This window comes from Penicillium lagena (genome assembly GCF_028827675.1).
Source record: "Penicillium lagena strain IBT 129212 chromosome Unknown utg000003l_segment0_segment0, whole genome shotgun sequence".
Taxonomy (NCBI): domain Eukaryota; kingdom Fungi; phylum Ascomycota; class Eurotiomycetes; order Eurotiales; family Aspergillaceae; genus Penicillium; species Penicillium lagena.
Genome location: NW_026623224.1, coordinates 3,287,438 through 3,306,398, shown reverse-complemented (window position 1 = coordinate 3,306,398; position 18,961 = coordinate 3,287,438). Strand labels below are relative to the sequence as shown.

Below are 18,961 nucleotides of genomic sequence, written 5' to 3'. Positions count from 1 at the left end.
GCAGTTGTGGGTTAGATCAGTGTGGTGGTGTGCGTAACGAAGCCATCGATTTATGAGGTTTGTACTATATAGATTCTGGCTGGAAGGTATTCCTTTACCACATTTCCCAACTGTACGGATGATCATTTATATTAACGCACAGACCGTGGGATAGAACGCGACTGACGTAGCTCCAATATCCGAGGTTATTCTAATCACCGACACGACTCGCGTGGACTGTTGCGGGATGATGCGACCATGATGGAATGAAGAACATGAACCTCTCGCTCGCGCGTCCTTCCCCCAAACGTCATCCGATCCCATGGCGACCCAACAGCATCAGCCCGGGCTCCAACAGCGATCTGTCGTCTCCGCCTTCATCTTCTCCTTTCCCAATGATTCGAAGCCACTGGTCGCCCTGTTCCGGCGCAGTGACAAAGTGAGAACGTATCGGTGAGCGTCTCGGTACATGTTGCTTGATCGTCAATGCACTACCGCGCATGCTAAACGTCCGGGTCTATTCGTAGCAATCATCTTGCCGCCATCTCAGGCAGCATCGAAGCCGGTGAGACGCCGCTGGCCACCGCGTGGCGCGAACTCTCCGAAGAGACCTCTTTGACTACACGCGACCTGGACCTGTGGCGGCAGGGAAATCCGTTTTCTTTCAGTGACCCATCTGTTGGGCGGCGATGGACCATCCACCCATTTTCATTTCGTCTCAAAGGCTCCGCTGAAGGGGGTCGGGGGGAAGAGGCCATCCACATTGACTGGGAGCATGAAGGATGGGAGTGGCACGATCCTGCGACGGTAGCAGATGACGACCAATTTGGCGGCGTGCCGCATTTGCGCGAGAGCCTGCGACGCGTTTGGTTCGAGGGCGATGTGTCTGAAAGCGCCAGCAAAACACTCAACGCTGGCCTGCACCAATTGAGGACAGACCGTCAGAGCGGATCCCACGAGTTGACTTCCATTGCACTCCGGATCTTCCGGGATGTACTGGCGCAGCTGGACGGTGAGAGCGAAGACCAGTGGTGGGTAACTGTGCGCATGGTGGCGTGGCATCTCTGGAAGAACGGCCGGGAGAGCATGGGTGCAGCGACTATGAATGCATTGTTGGGGGTTTTGGCCGATATTGAGCATGTCCTGGATCAGGATCTCCATCCGGAACTTTTGCAAGATCGACTACTTACTACAGTCGACCACCACATAGAGCAGCGCAAGGCGATGCCTACACGCATCCAGCAGTCCTTTACGGCTTATCTTCGCGACCACTTCATGTCCGAGCCCCAGCAGGTACTGTCCATTCTCACGCTCTCCGCAAGTTCGACCATTCGAGATAGTATTGTCGATGCCTATTCCTCGTTTCCTATTACTACCCTAGATCTACGAATCCTGGAATCACGACCGCTTTACGAGGGCGTCAGCATGGCCGCAGCCCTTGCTGCCAAATTCCAGTCCAAATTTCCACCACCGGGGGACCGAGCGCTTAAATTGACGGTTTACACTGACGCATCTGCCGCTCTCGCATCCCAGAATGTCGACTTTGTGTTGCTAGGCGCAGACCGAATTTCTGACTCCGGATGGATCAGCAACAAGACCGGGTCTTTGCCGGCGGTGCTCAGCGCGAAGCACGTCTCGCCCAATGCCAAAGTGCTTATTTTCAGTGAATTGGAAAAGGTGGCTGAGCCCAGCGCGGGGGACGAGCATCGCTCGGAGGAGGGCGACCCCCATGAGGTAATTCGTTCCTGGATCACTGGGAGCACCAAGGGCGCGGAGATATTCGAAGGAGAGGCCCAACATTGTGTGCAAAACACCTCTTTCGAGTGGGTGCCCGCACCTCTGATCGATGGCTATATTAGCGAAAAGGGGACTCTAGACGTAGCAGCCATCCAAAGACAGGCACAGCAGGTGAAGCAAAAGGCCGATCGGTATTTTGGCGGTTGAGTTGATAGGTCAATTGATGGTTAGGGTACATAGTTCAACGCAGTGACGCAAGCCAGCCGTGACAGCTCCCACTTCCCTCTTCCATCAATCCATGTCCTCTCCCCTTCGTCCCGGCACTCACTCCTTCACTGTCCCAGCCAAGGGCGTGACATTAGAATATGTCGTCTATCAGCCATCCACAGTACCCGATCGTCTGGTCGTAGTCCAATGCCCCGGCTGGGGTCTCGGATCCCGGTACCTCCAACGCGGTCTCTCCGATCTGTGGGAGTCCTCGCCTGGCTTCATTGTTGTGTTCTTTCATCCACGCGGCACAGCAGGATCATCGCGACCGCGAGATGAAACCCAGATGCGCACAATGCCAGACATGGCCTCGGACCTCGACGATCTGCGCTCTCACCTGGGTCTTGACCAGTATCCCGTCCTGCTGGGCCATTCCAACGGCGGCGCCATCGCTTTGGGCTACGCGGAGATGTATCCAGACCGCATCCAGCGGCTGATCCTGCTGAACCACCAAGTGGTGGGCTTCCGGGACCGGAGCCAGCTGCAGTGCGAGTCTACACGGCACGACCCGCGGTACCAGGGGGCCTGGAAGAATCTATTGCATCGTCGGAGCGAGACGGATGAGGCATTCACTGCGTCGGTGAATGGGCTGTGGCCGCTGTACTTTTATGACCCGCAACAGTATGTGCAGGGGCTTATACGGGATATTGGGGACCAGCCTATGTGCGTGTGGTGTTATCAGAATCAAGGACGGTGCGATGAGGGCTTGGAAAATCCAACGCAAATGATGGATCGGCTACGGAATGTCCGCGCAAAGACGCTGGTGATCTTTGGCCGCGATGACCTGATCTGTGGGGTGAAGGTTGCAGAGCGGACGACGGAGGGCATTCCAGATTCGCAGGCCATTCTCTACGATGCGTGTGGGCATTTCCCCTGGATTGAGCACAAGGAGCGCACCCTGGCTGATATCCGGGGATTTATCCAAGGAAAACTGGAAAGCCAAGAGCCGGCTACTGTGCATTGATTAATCAGGTTCATCTGGTCCATACAATAAATCACACAATCAACAGGACCGGGGGAGTATCTTCCACAGCAGGGCTCACGACACCAAACAAGTAACCCAAAACTCCGGGGGTAGAAGACAGGCTCATCAAAAAGACCTCTACCCATAAGACAAACAAAGAGCAGTATATGCAGAAGCGAAGAAAGAGGTATCATCATAAATCAAGTGTCTCGAACACGGGCCTGACGCTTGGCCGTGCCGATGTGGGTATTGTGCACCTTGGTTGCGAATTTCAAGCTGGTCAACGTCTCTGACAAGTGGTCCTTGAGCGGGCTAACCATGACGAACATGAGCGTCTTGGAATTTCCACCCAGTGAAAATTGGAGTAGGTAGGTGAGCTGGATTGTCATTAATATGGGACTCAGAAAAGACACGTGCAGGAAACATACCTTGCTGTTCCGGTAGGGGATGTGTCCACCATCCTTGCCCTGACCCAGGGCGGCGATCACATCACCAAGGGAACTGAGGCTGCGGTTAATGTTCTGCGTCTCCTTGAGACGCTCACCTGTAGCACCGCTGTGGCTAAGGCGCTCGCTACCGGCCAGATCGACTAAGTTGAGAGTCCCCTCACTGCGTTCACCGGTGATGTGGTTCTCGCCGATGAGCTTGAGAATGAAGACGGAGTGGGATCGTGATGAACGCTCATTGGCCTTGGTGGCCGCTACCGACCGATTGGCCGCCGCCCGTTTGAGGATGGACTCGACCATCTCGGGGGAGTCGAGGTGCACGGTGTTAATGTCGGTGATGGTAGTCTTGCCACGTTGCATGTCATGTCGGATTTCGTGCTTCTTCTTATCCAACTCCTCCGGGTTACCCAGAAGGTCGTTGAGGTTCTCGTTGTACACTTCGACAAAGTTGCCCGCCATCGTGTACCCCCAGCCTTTCTCTTCCAAGCTCTGCGCGGTGTCGTAGATTTGATGAACGGCACGGGGAATCATACCGTCTAGCGAGGACATGGTGTATGTCTTGCCACTGCCAGTTTGCCCATAACAGAAAATGCAAACATTGTAGCCGTCCAGCGCGCTCTGGACCAGCTGGCTGATCTCATCGAAGACTTCGCCATTCTGGGTTGACGGGCCGAAGACCCGATCAAAGGAGAAAGTGTTGTTTTTGCGCGAAATCGTACCGAGGCTGCTCTTCTCTTCCGGGCCCAGGACATTGATCTCTTTGGCATCGTCCGACTGGTCGGCGAACTGCATCGGAGTAATATCAGAGTCGGGTTCCCCATTCAACGATGGACGAACACGGCAGAACACGCGGATGTTGCCTTTCAGCTCCTGCACCTGGTTGTGAAGCTTACGCCGCATGGTCTCCTCTTTGCGTAGTTTTTCCTTGACGGCGTCAGTTTCCGCCAACGCGTCCATCATCCGCTGGTTGCATCGCTCAAAGGCCTCGGATTGTTCCTCTCGTCCACCTTCCAGGAATTCAATACGTGCCTTGAGGGCCCGCAGTGAATATTCCAATGTGACGCTGTTGCTACTCGCTGTATCCAAGTTTTGGCGGAGGTCCATGGTGTTCCTCCGCTCGCGTTCGAGCTCAACTTTCATCACGTGCAGGTCTTTCTCCAAAGAGGTGAGTTCACGATCCTTCTTCTCCAATTCGATCTGTGTCTTTTGGGTATCCATCGCAGATTGCGATGTGAGCTGGCTCAGTTCTCGGACGCGGGCAGCTTTCTCATCCTCGATGTCCCGTTCAAACTGCCTTTTCAGCTCCCGAATCTCGTCCTGATGTCGGACACCCAGTATCTCCAAGTCCGTCTTGCCATCCTGCTTGATCGACTCCATTTCAATGCAATGGCGGCGGTCGAGTTCATCAAGGGCAATTTCGTGCTCTCGTCGTGCATCTTTCAATGCGTTCTCGGCGGTACTGAGCTGGGTTTTCAGTGATTCCAATTCCACCCGCAAAGTCAGATTGGTTTCGGTCAGGCCGTCGCGAGAACTTTCCAGTTCGCTGACTGCGTCAAGCAGTTAGAGTGGCATTTCCTCCCAAGAATTGGCTTGACTTACTTCTGGTCTTGTATAGATCCACCGTCTCTTTGAGACCAAAGCTCTCCTGTCCGGTTTTGTTCAACTGCGATATCATCTTTAGGAAAAGGTCCTCCATATTATTCTCCCGAGACTCCTGGTCCCACTCGGCATCTGTAGCATGGTCAAAGGTCTGGACTGAGGAATCCTTGCGAAGGAACAGGAGTGGCTGCGGTTTTCTAATGGAACGCTTAGGGGAAGGTGATGGGGTTTTGTATCTTGGTCTGACATGGGTTTCCATGACAGGGACTTTGGACATAGGCAAAGGGGCTTTATAGAAATCTTTGGGACGACTGGGAGATGGGCTCCGCGCCGAATCGACGACAGCTCCACACGTAGTCAACCGGGAGAAATCAGAGCACAAGGTCCCTTCCTACATCAACAGAGGATCTGACCGAGTGCCTGTCATAATCCCGGCGACTCCGTGCATCTTGGGTTCCAAATGGGTAACAGGGGTTGCAGGTAGGAAACAAAGAAAAAGGTTGCATACCCTTTCGCTTTCCGAGAACACTGCCTGTCTCTTCACTGTGGGTGGCCAACGATGTTGCTGGGCGCGAGACTGATGGACCTGCGTGTTTGCGAGTCGCACCCAGGGATGATTGTGGTCGAGATATCGCGGATGGGGGTCGCGCGCCATAACCGACGGTGGCGGAAAATGACCCGTTGGTCGGTCGGGTGGTGGTTGAACCTGGTCGTGATATGGTCGACGAAGCAAAGGAGTTCCCTCTATTATGCATCTTAGTCGGGCGAGTGATGGAGCCAGATCGTTTCGTTTCGGTGGGATTGGCTGTCTTGGGACGGGTTGCTACTGCCGTGATGAGTAACTCGGATTGAAAGGCAAGTGAGAGTGTTGCATACGGGAGACGCTCGCCTTGCTGGCAATGGAGCCAGGAGGAAGAATGCCCGAGCGCGAATTGGTTGTGGCCGAAGTCATCTCGCGGAGACCAGCCTGGGGGATGCGCGTCCGGGCAGATGCCCTTGCGTGTGTCTGTCGGCCGGTCAGTCCCTGTCAATCCATGCTCGATTGATGTGTTTATGTACCATGTTCTCATCCTCCATGGTGAGACTCGTTGTCCGCCAGGTCACGGGCGAGTATAGGATGCGGACAAGGAGGAGGAGTTCACGGCCAGCCACGGTCCTCGGTTGAAACGATAATGGTGGTTGGGAGAAGTGAGGTAGTCAGTTAGTTGGTTGAAGCACTGACTGTTGTTGATCGGCGCTCGTTTCTGGAGAGACCGAGTAAACAAATAGCTGACTCAGCTGTGCACGTGACCTTTGCTGAGTTTCAGGTGTTCTTTGTTTCAAATGTGGTTCTTTCTTTTGGTGAAAGCTTTATTGGACGTGAAATCATCTTCTCTTCGAGGCATACAGAATACTGCTCCCTCTCTGCTCCATTATTATTGCCAACCCTACCCACTATCCACTGTTTGGCTCCCTGACGTCGGGATCGCCCTCGACTCCACCGCATTCCCGACACCGGCGGCACGCAGCCCCCGTCTCACTGTCTCCACGACTCGACTCTTTCTCTCCTCCAACTTCTGCTCCCCTCACTCCCCCCATTTGTCCTTTACCTCTCCAATTCCTGGTCGCCCATCATGTCCGGGCGGTTTGTACGTTCTTCCAAGTACCGTATGGCTCCCCCTTAATCCCCCGCAGGCTTCACGGTAAAAGGCTAATCGGCCCGTCTTAGGCCACGTTTTCGGGCGGCCGACACGAAAGGTACATCCTTGCCGAATTTTGATGCGCCCAACACATCCGTTTGACTCCGACTGCAGGAACAATGCTACGATAATCTCCGCGTCTCGAGAAACGCCTGGGATACCAATTTGGTCAAGGTGCGCGTGACCACCCTCCCATCCACCGCTCCTGTTACTCGTCTCACCCGCCACATCTAGGTCAACCCGAAGTATTTGGCGGTCAATTGGGAAGCTGGCGGTGGAGGCGCTTTTGCGGTTCTTCCTCTGGAGGAGCGTGGCAAATTGCCGGACAGAATCCCTCTGTTCCGTGGTCACACCGCGGTCGTTCTAGACACCGATTGGTAAGGAAACAGTGCGCGCAAGCACGGGAGGTTATCATGGAAATTGCAATTTACACCATCCTTGCAGGAACCCTTTCAATGATGATCTGATTGCCTCGAGCTCGGATGACGGAAAGGTAGAGTCGGACAAGTAACCTGCCTCCTTTCTGCCGCTGACCAGCTCCAGGTTTTGCTCTGGCGGGTCCCGGAGAACTTCACCGTCCGCTCCGATGCCGACCCGGATGATATCAAGGACATTGCGCCTGTCGGGAAATTGACTGGCCACCCCAAGTGAGAACAGCCATCAGTGCGCGACGCTCAGCAGTGCTAACGGCCCTGCAGAAAGATCGGCCACGTGCTTTTCAACCCCGCGGCAGAGAACGTGCTGGCAACAGCCTCGGGCGACTATACCGTGAAGATCTGGGATATCGAGGCGGGTGCTCCGAAGTTGACCCTGAACGTCGGCGACATTGTGCAGTCCCAGTCGTGGAGTGCCAACGGCTCACTTCTGGTCACCACGTCGCGGGACAAGAAGCTGCGAATATGGGACGTGCGTCAGGAACGGCCGGCACACGAGACAAATGGACACACGGGGGCCAAGAACAGTCGTTCGGTGTGGCTGGGCGAGCGCGACCGGATCGCGACTACCGGCTTCTCCAAGATGAGTGACCGCCAGCTGGCCCTGTGGGATATCCGTGCGGTGCGGGAACCCATCAATGGTTTCAAGACGTTGGACTCGATCTCCGGTGTGTGCATGCCCTTCTGGGACGATGGTACCAGCTGCTTGTATCTGGCTGGACGAGGGTAAGTGCTTCATATCACACTCTGCGGCCAAGTACTAATTCATCCAGTGATGGTAACATCCGCTACTTTGAGCTGGAGAATGACAAATTCGAATTCCTCTCCGAGCACAAGTCTGCCGACCCGCAGCGTGGTATCGCGTTTATGCCTAAGCGCGGTGTGAACATGCACGAACACGAAGTGGCCCGGGCCTACAAGACGGTCAACGACACATACATCGAGCCTGTTTCGTTCATTGTTCCCCGTCGGTCCGAGACCTTCCAGGATGACATCTACCCGGCCACGATTGGCCTGACCCCAGCTATGGGCTCGTCCGACTGGCTGGCTGGCAAAGAGGCAATTCCTCCCAAGATTTCCATGGCCAGTCTGTACGACGGGCAGGGTATCCAAGAGGTGTCGGGAAGCCAGGACAAGCCGACGGGCTCTATGGAGCCTGTTGAGTCGACGCCCATTGAGAAGAAACCCGAGCCGGTGGCCAAGAAGCCGGAGCCGGAGCCTGTGCCGGAACCCAGCCCCGTGGCGAAACCAGCTCCATCGATGAAGGAGCAAGGCGCGTCGATGGCGGCCATGGTGAACAAGTTTGCCGACGAGGAGGATGATGCCGATACCGTTGAAGAAGATGACGATGCCTCCAGTTTTGAGGAGGTTCCTAAGCCGGTTGAGCGCGCCGCTCGACCGGTCGTGGCCGAGTCATCCTCGCCCCGAGTCAGCAGCCCTCTGCGACCTAAAGAGGAGCCCATGCCACAACCAAGCGTCGCTGTATGTGGATGATACCCCGATCAGGATGTTTCAAGTGACAGTACGCTAATTGGTTATCGCACAGACTCTCACTACCTCATCCCCGGCTAGCGAATCGAACCTGCCCGTCGCCACCGTGCACCGGGAAATTGAAGAGATTAAGAACCTGATTGCTGAGCAGACCAAGACGATTGCCACGCAGGCCCAGCAGATACAGATCCTGACCGGCGAAATTGAGTCGCTCAAGAGCAAGCTGACCTAGTTGGTATATGCCTTGTTGATTATGTTGCTGTTATGTGTCGATGGGTTGGAGGTGCTGGAGTGGATTCACGTCTCTCGTGTGTTGCGTATCTGCGATGTCTGGTCCGGCGCAATGTGGATAAACATGAATTGTTCTTAGCGGAATTGTCAATACATGCGGATCAATCTGTTGTGTTCTTAGCATTGTAATTTTTTCTGGTTTCGCGACAAGTCTACGTTGTTAGGGTGTTGGTGCCACAGATATATATATCTGTGCCTCGCTGATACCACCAACCCTATCAGTATTAGAGATTACACGTTAATCGTGGCAACCCCAACTCAATTATTGCTGGACAAGCATATCATTTTCTATCTACTCGGGCTGCTCGGACTGATGCCCGGAAAGACCATATCTACTGGACTTTCGGTTTCGTTCCCAGAAGGGAAATAATGAACTGTGCAAAGGGAAAAGAAGCCACTCCAGTTTATGCCCATGTAAACCCCTCCCAGCAATGCACTATCTAGTGATCAAGCTCATCTTCATATTTGTAGTTGATGGGACGGCCACTCAGCACGCGGTCCGGCCGGCTGTCTCGACGACCCGATTTGGCCATTTCACGCCGCTGCTGTTCACGCAGAAGACGCTCGCGATTGCGCGCCTCGCGCTCCAGTGTGGCGGGTCCTTTTGCGGTTCGGCTGGATCGTTCAGACTGTCTTGAGCTTGGCCGTCGTTGGCGCGGCTGCGCTTGGTGCGGCGGGCATGTTCTCGAGAGGGATGAGCACTTGCGTTAGCCGATTCAGATCGATCCCGACGGGATCTCTTGCGGTCCCGCTCGCGGGGGCGTTCTCGATCGGACTCCCGCACGCGGTCTTTTTCACGTTCACGGTCCCGACGAGGTTCGCCTTCGGTATCACGATCCCGATCGCGCTTCCGGTCCCGACGACGACGTTCCCGGTCCCGGCCACTCTCGCGCTCCTCCTCACGGTGACGGGATCGCATACCAGTGCTGATCCGACTGGCGAGATCACGTCCGCCCTTTTCTGAAGCTGGTGCTTTGCTGCGTCCATTGGGTTTTGGCTCTTCTGCGATTCGGGCTAGCCGATCCGCATGGTGACAGTCTCCATTGCGGCTTGGACTGCGGCTGCGACTGCCTGTTCGGCTGCGATGACGACGAGAGTGGTGAGGGCGACGATTGCTTTTTCCGTCTCCGTCATTTTCGTGGTGTCGTCGCCGGGAGGACCGGCGGGAAGTTTTAGGGGACCTGGATCGGGAGGGCCGATCTTGACCAGTCCGGCCACTACGCTCCGGGTTTCTTTCACGTCCGCTATCTCGACCATCGTCTCGGTCGTGAACACTGGGAGAAGGAGAGCGAGGGACCTGGGTCTGTGAGGGTGATTGAGACCGAGATCCCGCGGGTTTAGATGGGGCGTTGGCGGGGGGTGGCGACTGGACGTTGTCGCGAGGAGTCTCCGAGTTTGCCCTGCATGGATGTTATTTTAGTATATCTGCTCGCACTTCGGTCCCCAGAATGCTCACCCTTGTGACTGTCCACGTGAGTGACTACTGGCCAGGCCCTGTACTTGGAAGCCGCGCTGTCGGAATACGCTGGTATTGGGAAGACCTTGACGCATTGCTCGCGGTGCAGCTGGGGCACCTTCCACACCGACGCCACGAGGCTCCACGGGCGTATTAGTGGGCTGATAGGGTCCAGACATCGGACCACCATGAAACCCACCGCGGCCAGGTCCGCGCATGTACCCACCTCTCCCGTATCCAGATCCCATAGGGGTCGCGTACGCACCGGGCTTCATTGAAACTGGTTGATCGAAGCTGTCAATAGTGGGAATTCCCCGGAGCTGCTGGTCAGTCTGATCGCCCGGCGGACCCTCTGCTGCTGCAGCTCCTTCCTGGCAATCCTCGGCGGCAGCATTTTCATTAGATACAGGGCCGGTATGGGTCCCATCGTTCCCGCCTGGAGCGGTACCGTTGGGGGGAGACTGACTGGGGAGCGCTGGTGAGTGGGCACCTTGCATATAAGGGCCTGATCCCCCGAAACCACCTCGTCCGGCATTAGCAAAGTGGCCTCGGCCCCGGCCTCGAAACCCACCACGACCATGCCCATGATAGCCCGCCTGGAAGTCCGGGTTAGAAGGGTAAGGAGACATATTAGACCCGCCAAATGCCGCTCCGTATGGAGGGCCCGTGCCATTTGCGAAAGCATTTGGATTGAATTTATCTTGGCCGCCATGCCACATGTTGTTTTGCTGGGAGCCATCCCATCCTAAGGATCCGTACATGCCCTGCCCGTTGTAGTTCACCCCCATGTTCATCATGCCCGACATGTTCATTCCGTAATCACCGAACATCCCCTGATTTGCGGCCATCGGGTCCATCGCCATCGGCATTCCTGAAGCAAGAGAGAGAGTCAGTGGTTTGGCAGCGGACAGGGATGTCTAGGGAGAACGGACCCATCGCGTTGGGGAAGTTGAACATGCCATTGGCCATGTATGGATTCATTGCGCCAAAATTGGCGCTCCCGTTCCAGCCCATGCCGGGGAAGCCTCCGGAGCCCATGTTTTGGGGCAAAAACTGGAGATTTTGTTGCTGTGAGAAGCCCTGCGGTCCAGCCATGGCGGAATCATCGTGGTAGATTGGCACATCTGCCTCGGCGGGAAAGTTGTTCGATTCAGCGGTATTGCCCGCATCGGCATTTTGGACAGACGTAACCGGCTGATCAGCTGCAAGTTCGGGCTGTGAGAGTTGTTAGCTGGGTGATCGCAAGGCACTCAGATGCAAAAATCCTACCTGGTCCACAGGCTTCGGCTCGGTCTTTGCTTCGATCTCGGTCGTCGTGCCAGCCGGCCCCGCATCGGCCGACGTCTCTTCCGAGCTTGCCTTTCCGGGCTGGGTCGCATCCGGAGTCGTAGAGATCGGGGCTGGCTCCGTCGCCTTCGACTCTGTGGGCGTCTGTTGCGGAGCTGCGACGCTGTCTGGCGGTGTGTCGGGCGTCGGCGGGACCGTGGCCTGGCGATCCCTTTCCCTCTTCTTCTCCTCGGTGCGCAGGAAGGCCTTGAGCGTGGTCCGCAGAGCTTTGTTGGGCTTGCAGAGGTCCGCCGAGACGGGCGTGTGCGCGCAGACGGGACAGGTATCGTGGAGGGACCCTTGGCCTAGGACCGAGGTCTGTCAGCGACTGACTGCTTCGGGGGCTCTGCGAGGGAATGAACACTTACAGCTTTCGCAGACGGACTGGTCACAGCACGGCAGACGGAAAGCGTTCAGGGCGAGGTTGCTGCAGATGGCGCATCGCAGCTTGAAGGGAATCTCGGCCGGCGCTAGGGTGGTGGCAATGTCCATCAGGCCAACCGGCGCATCCGCCGCGGCCATGGCGGCTCAGGGTTGAGAGGGAAAGTGCGATTCACCGGTGGGCAAGAGCAGACATAGACATCGTCGAGCAAGAAGCGCGAGGAAGTCGGGAAGAATCAGACACGCGACGGCCATTTGGGGGAACGGAACAACCTTGGTCCGGAGGAGAGAGCGACCATCGCAGACACTCTTGCATCTGATTATTGTACGATAGATCTAGATACATGGACCTCGGGATATCTATGGACAGGTACCTATACGGCATAGAGAGATCGATCTTGGTAGTTACCGGGGTACGAAGCTAGGGAGATGGAGAACCTCAGGATCCGGTATCCAAGCACCAACGCACCTCCCGTCCTCAGATTAGATCAAGTAATTTTGGTCCCTCAGCGACGCCGACGGGCGATACCATCAGCGTGGCATCATCCCGCGGGTGGTGTCTCCGGACTCCTGGAATCATCATCGGCGGGGTGGTGGGTTGGAGCAGCGAGGTCTGGCGGGACGAGGTGTCCTGTCTCACCGATGGTAGTGAAGGCCAGCCGTGAACCTACAGCCGTGAAGCTACATGTACTAAGTCTGTTAGCCACTGTGGACGTACTGAGTTAGTAAATCATCATCATCATCATTATCATCAAGAATGCACCGAGGTGAACGAAGGAAAGCAAGAATGGTGGATCAAAAAAGATAAAAAGGGCCGTGGTTCCCTCGAGAGCTCGGGCCACTTTCTTCCTTCTTTCCTTCTCTCTCTTCCTCCCACGAACTTCCTACTGACACTTCTGCAACACCCATTGGACGACTGATGCTCACACTCACCACCACCCCAGCATGACAGAGGACAACTATCGCCCTCGCTCCCCAGACCTCTCCTCGCTCCAATTCCCTCCTTCCACCGCTCCGCCCGACCAGTACGCGCCGCTGACCAGTCCACTGGCTCACCGCGCCTCCTACGACGCCTCGCCTTTCTTCTCCTCCAACTACCAGCGTCCTAGCTCGGCCAGCCGGACGACCCAGCAGTACGTGCCACCGATTCCCCTGGCCGGCTTGGATCCCGACATGGCCCGGCGCTCGTCGCGACTCTCCGCCACGGACGGCGCGCCCGTTGCCGCCGTCCCCGAGTCCTTTCACACTCCATACGCAGTCGAGCCCGTAGCGGCGCCCATCATGCCGGAGGAGGCACAACCACAACCCGGCGCCGGAATTGAGGTCAAGACCAAATTCCCCGTGGCGCGCATCAAGCGCATCATGCAGGCCGATGAGGATGTCGGCAAAGTCGCCCAGGTGACGCCAATCGCAGTGTGTACGTGATCTTCCCTTTTGGTCCCATGTTGTGCTCCGAACTGACAACCCTCGACAGCCAAGGCACTGGAGCTCTTCATGATCTCCCTGGTCACCAAAGCCGCCCATGAAGCCAAAGAGCGCAACTCGAAACGTGTCACGGCCTGGCACCTGAAGCACGCGGTGGCCAAAGACGAAGTATTGGATTTCCTCGCCGACATCATTGCCAAAGTGCCCGACCAACCGGCTGGGCGAAAACACGAGGACGACGGCAGCGACCAGAACGAAGGCCGGCGGAAGCGTGGCGGGCGTCGCCCCAAGGAGGAGAGTGATTAGCGACGTCCCATACAACGACTCATGACTGTGCTAGATGGATTCTTGGAGAGCAGGCGCACTGGGCACAATTTTCCGCGGGATTCTCCCGTTTCTCTCGTTCTGGTTTTTTTTTTTCGCTCTCTTTTTCGCTATTATGATCTGGCGTTGGGACGGCTGGGGTTTGTCGTATTTCGAGGGCATGTTTCTTGTGAATAGCTTCGTATTGGTCCTGGATTCGATACAGTCCATCGGATCGGATTGGATTATGGTTAGTGGCAGTACGATGATTGATTTGGATGTAGCTTCTAGTACAAGTTGTACTTCTGAAAATCAACAACCCGTTCCACCGGCTCCACACGTTCCTTCCCTTCCGCCCCCTCGACCCGAACAACTTGCGAACGGAGATCATGCTGTTCGCGCAGCATCATGGACTTTGTATGTGGGATCCCTTGCTCTGCCATGGATGGTACTGATTATCTCCTTCTTTCTCTCTCTAGTGGTCTCGTCTCATCGGCGGCTCGCGCGCACTGTCTAAGAAGACCTCCAAGGCCACCTTACCCACCGAGCGCCTGACGGCATTCAAGCGCGCCTGCAACGCTCTCCAGGTACGGAATCGAACCTCTCCTGACTGGGAGGACAGACTCGCTCATTGAATTCGGACTTAGCAAATATGGCGCTCCACCAATGCCCCAGCCGGCGAGCAGTCGGCGGCCCACGCTCGCGCTTACATTGAACGACTGAATTCCATCCTCAGCGAAGAATCGCGTGGACCGGCGCCACATCCCTGTGTGGCCTATGCGGCCTCGTCCCAGGTCTTCGTCACCGTTACCAAGCTCGCCTTGTCCTACTACGACGAAGGGGTCCTCCGATCGGCCACCCTCTTCTTCAACACCCTAATCGACGCCGAGGTCGACGGCGTGGTAGACAACCGACTATTCGCTCGCGCGCTGGTGGACCTCGTTCGCCGGTCCGAAAAGCCGACCGATGAAATTGAAGGGAGACTCGTGGAACTACTATTCGGCATCGCCAACAATATCCGTCTGCAACCTGCCATCCTGCCCGCGTGGTTTGGACCCAGGGCAGCCCAGGATGGAGAGTCACCCGCTCCGAGCGGATCGGAATTTGCAGGAACCATGCGCAAGGATGACTTCCCACTGTTCTACTTGCTGGTGGACTATGTTCATAGCGAGGGCCGTGCCGGTGACTTTGCGCGCACGGGGCTACTGTACTTGATCGAGACGGCGTCTAGGTCCAAGGACTTGGAGAAATGGTTGATTGAGAGTGATTTGGCTACGCTGATGGCCACTGGGCTGGGTGCGCTTTACAGCCAGCTCGGCAGGTGAGTTTTGATTCCTATAACCAGTGCGGCCCTGCTGATGATACTACAGTCTGTCTTTTACCCCTTCCGGTGACAACGTGCCTCATATCGTTGCCCTATCAGACCACGCAAAGCAGGAGACGGCCCTGCAGCCGCAACTAGGCCAACCGATGGATTCGTTCATGTCATACCTGTTGTTCTGGCAAGACACGATCGACCATTGTAAGTCCGACGAGGTCAACGATACCTTGTTGGATCACTTTCAGGTACTCTTCCTCGAGCAGCTTCTTTACCCTTCTCTGCTGGAATCATCGGACGTGGCGGGCGGCTCTACAGCAGCCGTGTTGACCTACCTGTGTCGGATTCTGGACTCGGTTTACCAAGGCGAGCTGGTGCATCGTATCTTACATTTCCTACTTGCCTCTGCTCCTCCGAAGGAGCAGATGGACATGTCCGCTAGCAGGCGGAAATCACTGACGGTGCTGGCTGCGCTGTCATCCGAAGCGGCCCAGCCGCCTCCGTCGCTCTTCAATCTACGCGATCTGGCTCTCCTCGGACTCCAGTCGTCTAACCGACAGACCGTACTCGCGACGCTACGGCTTTTGACTGTTGTCCTGCAGCGGCATCACCCGTTTGCGCGGAGCTTGGTCCACACCATCCCTACTCAACCAGCGCAGCAGCGGTCTATCGGGGCATTCAACGCTGAGCTCGAACAACTGGTGGGCCTGGCTAGCTCACTGATCGATGACCCAACACTCAGTGAGTCCTACGAAAACTACATTGCCGATGCGACCTGGGTTCTCGAATCCCGTCTGTGTCTGCCTGTCACTGCTGGGGACGAAGCTGAGGCATTCCCGCTACCGATGCAGCTCCAACAGGACGATCCTCTCGTGAAATCGCTTCTCGAATGCCTGGGCACATTTTTTACCAACAGCGTGATTGTCAACCTGGCGCTGACGGGCGTCTTCATCAGTCTGGCCTCGTCACATCTCTTCTCGCTGGATGGCTGGGTGCTGGTCGACCCGGCCCAGTACGATGCTTCCGTGCCAGAGGAGACGGACGATGCGCTGGACCGCATCCGCCAGGCCTACCAGGCGCCTACGTGGCCCCCGAGTGCCGCTCCTACGTTGACCTGTGCCGTCCAACGTTTAGTTGACCAGGTCCGTCAATGGCAGCGGGATCTTCCCGACTTCGACGTCCTGATTGCCGCCCGACGAGAGCTACTGCACCAGGACGGTCGTGCTCGCACCCCAGACCGATCGCGCGAGCCCTCTGAGCCGCGGGCTCCTACGCCAGCAGACCGATCGCATCCATCTTTCCCCGGGTCACCAGATCCTGCAGCCTCCCGGGGCCGTTCCCCTCTCCCCTCGAGCTCACCTGCCGTCGCACTGAGTCCTGCACGCCGCGAGGCATCGATGGCACCACAGGCTGAATCCCGGGGCACCTCCGTCTCTCGCACGGCCGCTGCGGAGGCATTGCGGCAGCGACTAGCCACGCCGTTCCCTCCTACCACTGCTGCTCCCACGACGGCAGACACTGATTCTACCCAGCCCGAAGAACCCACGGTTGGTGGGGAACGGGCATCTGCAGCGACGCTGGGACATGTGCTGACGAACGTGGTAATCCTGTACGAATTCGTGCTGGAGCTTTCGGCGGTGGTGCAAGTGCGGGCGAGTTTATTTGAAGAGGCGGGATATTAATTGAACATACTTCACTATTCTGATTATGTCCTCCGTAAAGAGTTATTCAGCTTCTCTGTCCAGTAGCGTCAATCATATCCGCCGAGCCCCACCCAGCCCGACTAACTATAGAATTGGCCCCCTGAGTTCGGTGGGTCTTCCCGAAACGTCTCCCCCAGGCTCACGTAACACTGGACCATGCTGTCAATCAGACGGAACACGCTCTCCGTTCCTCTTTCTCTTCTCTCTCTCTTCTCTCTCTCTCCTTCTCCCTCCTTTTCCTCTCCCGATCTCGCGGAATGACCGTCCGTCATGGCCCCGGAACACCATGAGCCCCTCGACCGCGACGACCGCGAGGATGCGCCGTTTCTTGCCCCTTCAGCCCCCGGGTCCCCCGTGCGCGCACGCCATTCTCACAGTGACTCCAAACCGAGGATCTCATCAGACCTGAGGCCCGAGCCCACTAATGCCTCCGCCAAAGCCATTGGGTTCCGCCTGAAAGTGATCCTGTTCGCCATGATCCTCATGGTCGAAGTCGGGTTCGCCTTCCTGGAAGGACCGATGGTCCGTATCTTCGAGGCGATTGCCTGTCGCCAGTACTATGGCGAGGTCGATCCGTCCAAAATTGGCGCGAATGGCCAAGTGCCCGAGAAATTGTGCAAACTACCGGACATCCAGTCGGAATTGGCGGCGGTCAAGGGGTACCACGTGTTCTTTGATGGATTGATGAGTAGGTTGATCAGTTTTCCCGCCTTCTTTCCTGATGGACTATCAACTGACTGATCAGCTGCTCTCCTCGCCTTCCCTTACGGTCTGCTGGCAGACCGGCGCGGCCGCAAACCCACGCTTTGCCTGGCCATCCCCGGCTTTGCCATTCACACGATCATCATCCTGACTGTGACGTGGTTCTCGGACATTTTCCCCCTGCGCGCGGTCTGGCTGTCTTGCCTGGCCTGGCTGGTCGGGGGTGGTCCAGTTGTGGCGTTTGCCATTATCTGGACCATGATGGCCGACGTGACCACCGAGTCGGAGCGATCTGCGCTCTTCTTCCAGTTCGGCATTGTCTCCATGGGCGCTGATTTTGTGTTCAGCGCGGTCAGTTCATGGCTGATGACCATGAATCCATGGGTGCCTATGCTAATCGGCTGGGGGATTGTATTCGCTGGCATGTCGCTCACACTGTTTCTGCCAGAGACCAAGCATGCCTTGCCAGATGGCAAACCCGAGCCCTCTCACGTCGAGCTCTCGGAACTATCCGAGAACAGCGAACCCAAACATCACTATCACAAGCCCGAAGGACCGGGCCTATATCACGACGACAGTGACCTGGACCTCGACGGTGAAGACCCCCTGTCCGCGGCCCCTCCTAGCGCGTATCCGCGTCAGTCCCTGCTGGCCAGGTGCCGCGCTAACTACAGATTTTATGTGGCGCCGTATACATTCATCCTGAACCGGAAGCCGGTTTTACTTCTGCTGAGCGCATTCTTAGTGTACCGCCTGAGTCGGGGCTCGTCTTGGTTCCTGACCCAGTACATTTCCACGCGGTATAAATGGACCCTCGCGCAGGCCAACCTGTTGGTGTCCTTCAAGCCTCTGGTGTCTGTGCCACTTTTCCTCTGGGGAATCCCGTATATCAAGAATCGGATGTTGAATCCGCGACGCTCGGTCGCCGAAAAGGATCTCTGGCTGGCTCGTGCGAGTCTCTGCTGCCTCACGGTGGGAACTCTCGGGATCGGCCTCTCCCCGTCCGTGGCGGCTCTGATCCCTAGCCTGATCATCCAGACCTCCGGGTCGGGGTTCATGTTTCTGACGCGCTCACTGATCACCACACTGGTGGAAAGAGACCAGACCGCGCGTCTATACACGGCGATCGAGATCCTGCAATCGCTCGGCAACGTCGTGGCCAGTCTGACCATCACGTCGGTCTTCCAGCTGGGCCTGCAACTTGGCGGGTTCTGGATCGGCCTGGCGTGGATGATGACGAGTTGTCTGTTTTGCTTGGTCGGTCTGGCCATCTACTGTTTCCAACTGCCGACCTCGTCGTCCGCAGCGCCAGAGTTTGTGGTTGGGGAGCTTGACGAGGAGGAACACGTGGAGTGAACTTTTTGGGTGTATATTATCTTATTGTATATAGCATGTCTGCATTCGGGCCATTATGTTTAGATTATGTATTTTAGACGGCCATTCACCAGGGTCAGGTTCAC

The 18,961-nt window shown here is 56.5% G+C and overlaps 8 protein-coding genes across 8 annotated transcripts; 6 read left to right on the top strand and 2 right to left on the bottom strand.

Annotated features, from left to right (window-relative positions):
- Positions 1 to 253: 253 nt before the first annotated feature.
- Positions 254 to 1,923, top strand: N7510_006557 (translation initiation factor eIF-2B subunit family protein; the record flags this gene model as incomplete). Its single annotated transcript, XM_056978483.1, has 2 exons — positions 254 to 432; positions 507 to 1,923. Coding segments are annotated over 2 exons (1,596 nt in total), but the record flags the coding sequence as incomplete, so codon positions are not given.
- Positions 1,924 to 2,014: 91 nt separating this feature from the next.
- N7510_006556 (alpha/beta fold hydrolase) lies at positions 2,015 to 2,947 on the top strand (the record flags this gene model as incomplete). Its single annotated transcript, XM_056978482.1, has 1 exon — positions 2,015 to 2,947. The coding sequence occupies one exon, from the start codon at positions 2,015 to 2,017 to the stop codon at positions 2,945 to 2,947; it is 933 nt and encodes a 310-aa protein (XP_056834514.1).
- Positions 2,948 to 3,147: 200 nt separating this feature from the next.
- Positions 3,148 to 6,069, bottom strand: N7510_006555 (putative kinesin family protein (KlpA); the record flags this gene model as incomplete). The annotated part of the gene is made up of 6 exons (XM_056978481.1): positions 3,148 to 3,324; positions 3,376 to 4,940; positions 4,993 to 5,337; positions 5,501 to 5,815; positions 5,869 to 5,998; positions 6,052 to 6,069. 6 exons carry the CDS (start codon positions 6,067 to 6,069, stop codon positions 3,148 to 3,150), a joined length of 2,550 nt encoding a protein of 849 aa, XP_056834513.1.
- Positions 6,070 to 6,605: 536 nt separating this feature from the next.
- Positions 6,606 to 8,828, top strand: N7510_006554 (coronin; the record flags this gene model as incomplete). Its single annotated transcript, XM_056978480.1, has 8 exons — positions 6,606 to 6,620; positions 6,786 to 6,845; positions 6,906 to 7,048; positions 7,116 to 7,164; positions 7,215 to 7,318; positions 7,370 to 7,831; positions 7,879 to 8,587; positions 8,652 to 8,828. 8 exons carry the CDS (start codon positions 6,606 to 6,608, stop codon positions 8,826 to 8,828), a joined length of 1,719 nt encoding a protein of 572 aa, XP_056834512.1.
- Positions 8,829 to 9,374: 546 nt separating this feature from the next.
- Positions 9,375 to 12,191, bottom strand: N7510_006553 (RING finger protein; the record flags this gene model as incomplete). Its single annotated transcript, XM_056978479.1, is given in 5 exon segments — positions 9,375 to 10,287; positions 10,344 to 11,214; positions 11,276 to 11,558; positions 11,613 to 11,987; positions 12,003 to 12,191. The coding sequence occupies 5 exon segments, from the start codon at positions 12,189 to 12,191 to the stop codon at positions 9,375 to 9,377; spliced, it is 2,631 nt and encodes an 876-aa protein (XP_056834511.1).
- An 804-nt stretch (positions 12,192 to 12,995) lies between these two features.
- On the top strand, positions 12,996 to 13,781 carry nctA (negative cofactor 2 transcription regulator complex subunit BUR6; the record flags this gene model as incomplete). The annotated part of the gene is made up of 2 exons (XM_056978478.1): positions 12,996 to 13,467; positions 13,525 to 13,781. 2 exons carry the CDS (start codon positions 12,996 to 12,998, stop codon positions 13,779 to 13,781), a joined length of 729 nt encoding a protein of 242 aa, XP_056834510.1.
- A 405-nt stretch (positions 13,782 to 14,186) lies between these two features.
- Positions 14,187 to 16,778, top strand: N7510_006551 (uncharacterized protein; the record flags this gene model as incomplete). The annotated part of the gene is made up of 4 exons (XM_056978477.1): positions 14,187 to 14,195; positions 14,258 to 14,365; positions 14,426 to 15,099; positions 15,149 to 16,778. 4 exons carry the CDS (start codon positions 14,187 to 14,189, stop codon positions 16,776 to 16,778), a joined length of 2,421 nt encoding a protein of 806 aa, XP_056834509.1.
- A 291-nt stretch (positions 16,779 to 17,069) lies between these two features.
- Positions 17,070 to 18,857, top strand: N7510_006550 (putative MFS transporter; the record flags this gene model as incomplete). Its single annotated transcript, XM_056978476.1, has 2 exons — positions 17,070 to 17,487; positions 17,545 to 18,857. 2 exons carry the CDS (start codon positions 17,070 to 17,072, stop codon positions 18,855 to 18,857), a joined length of 1,731 nt encoding a protein of 576 aa, XP_056834508.1.
- Positions 18,858 to 18,961: the final 104 nt, after the last annotated feature.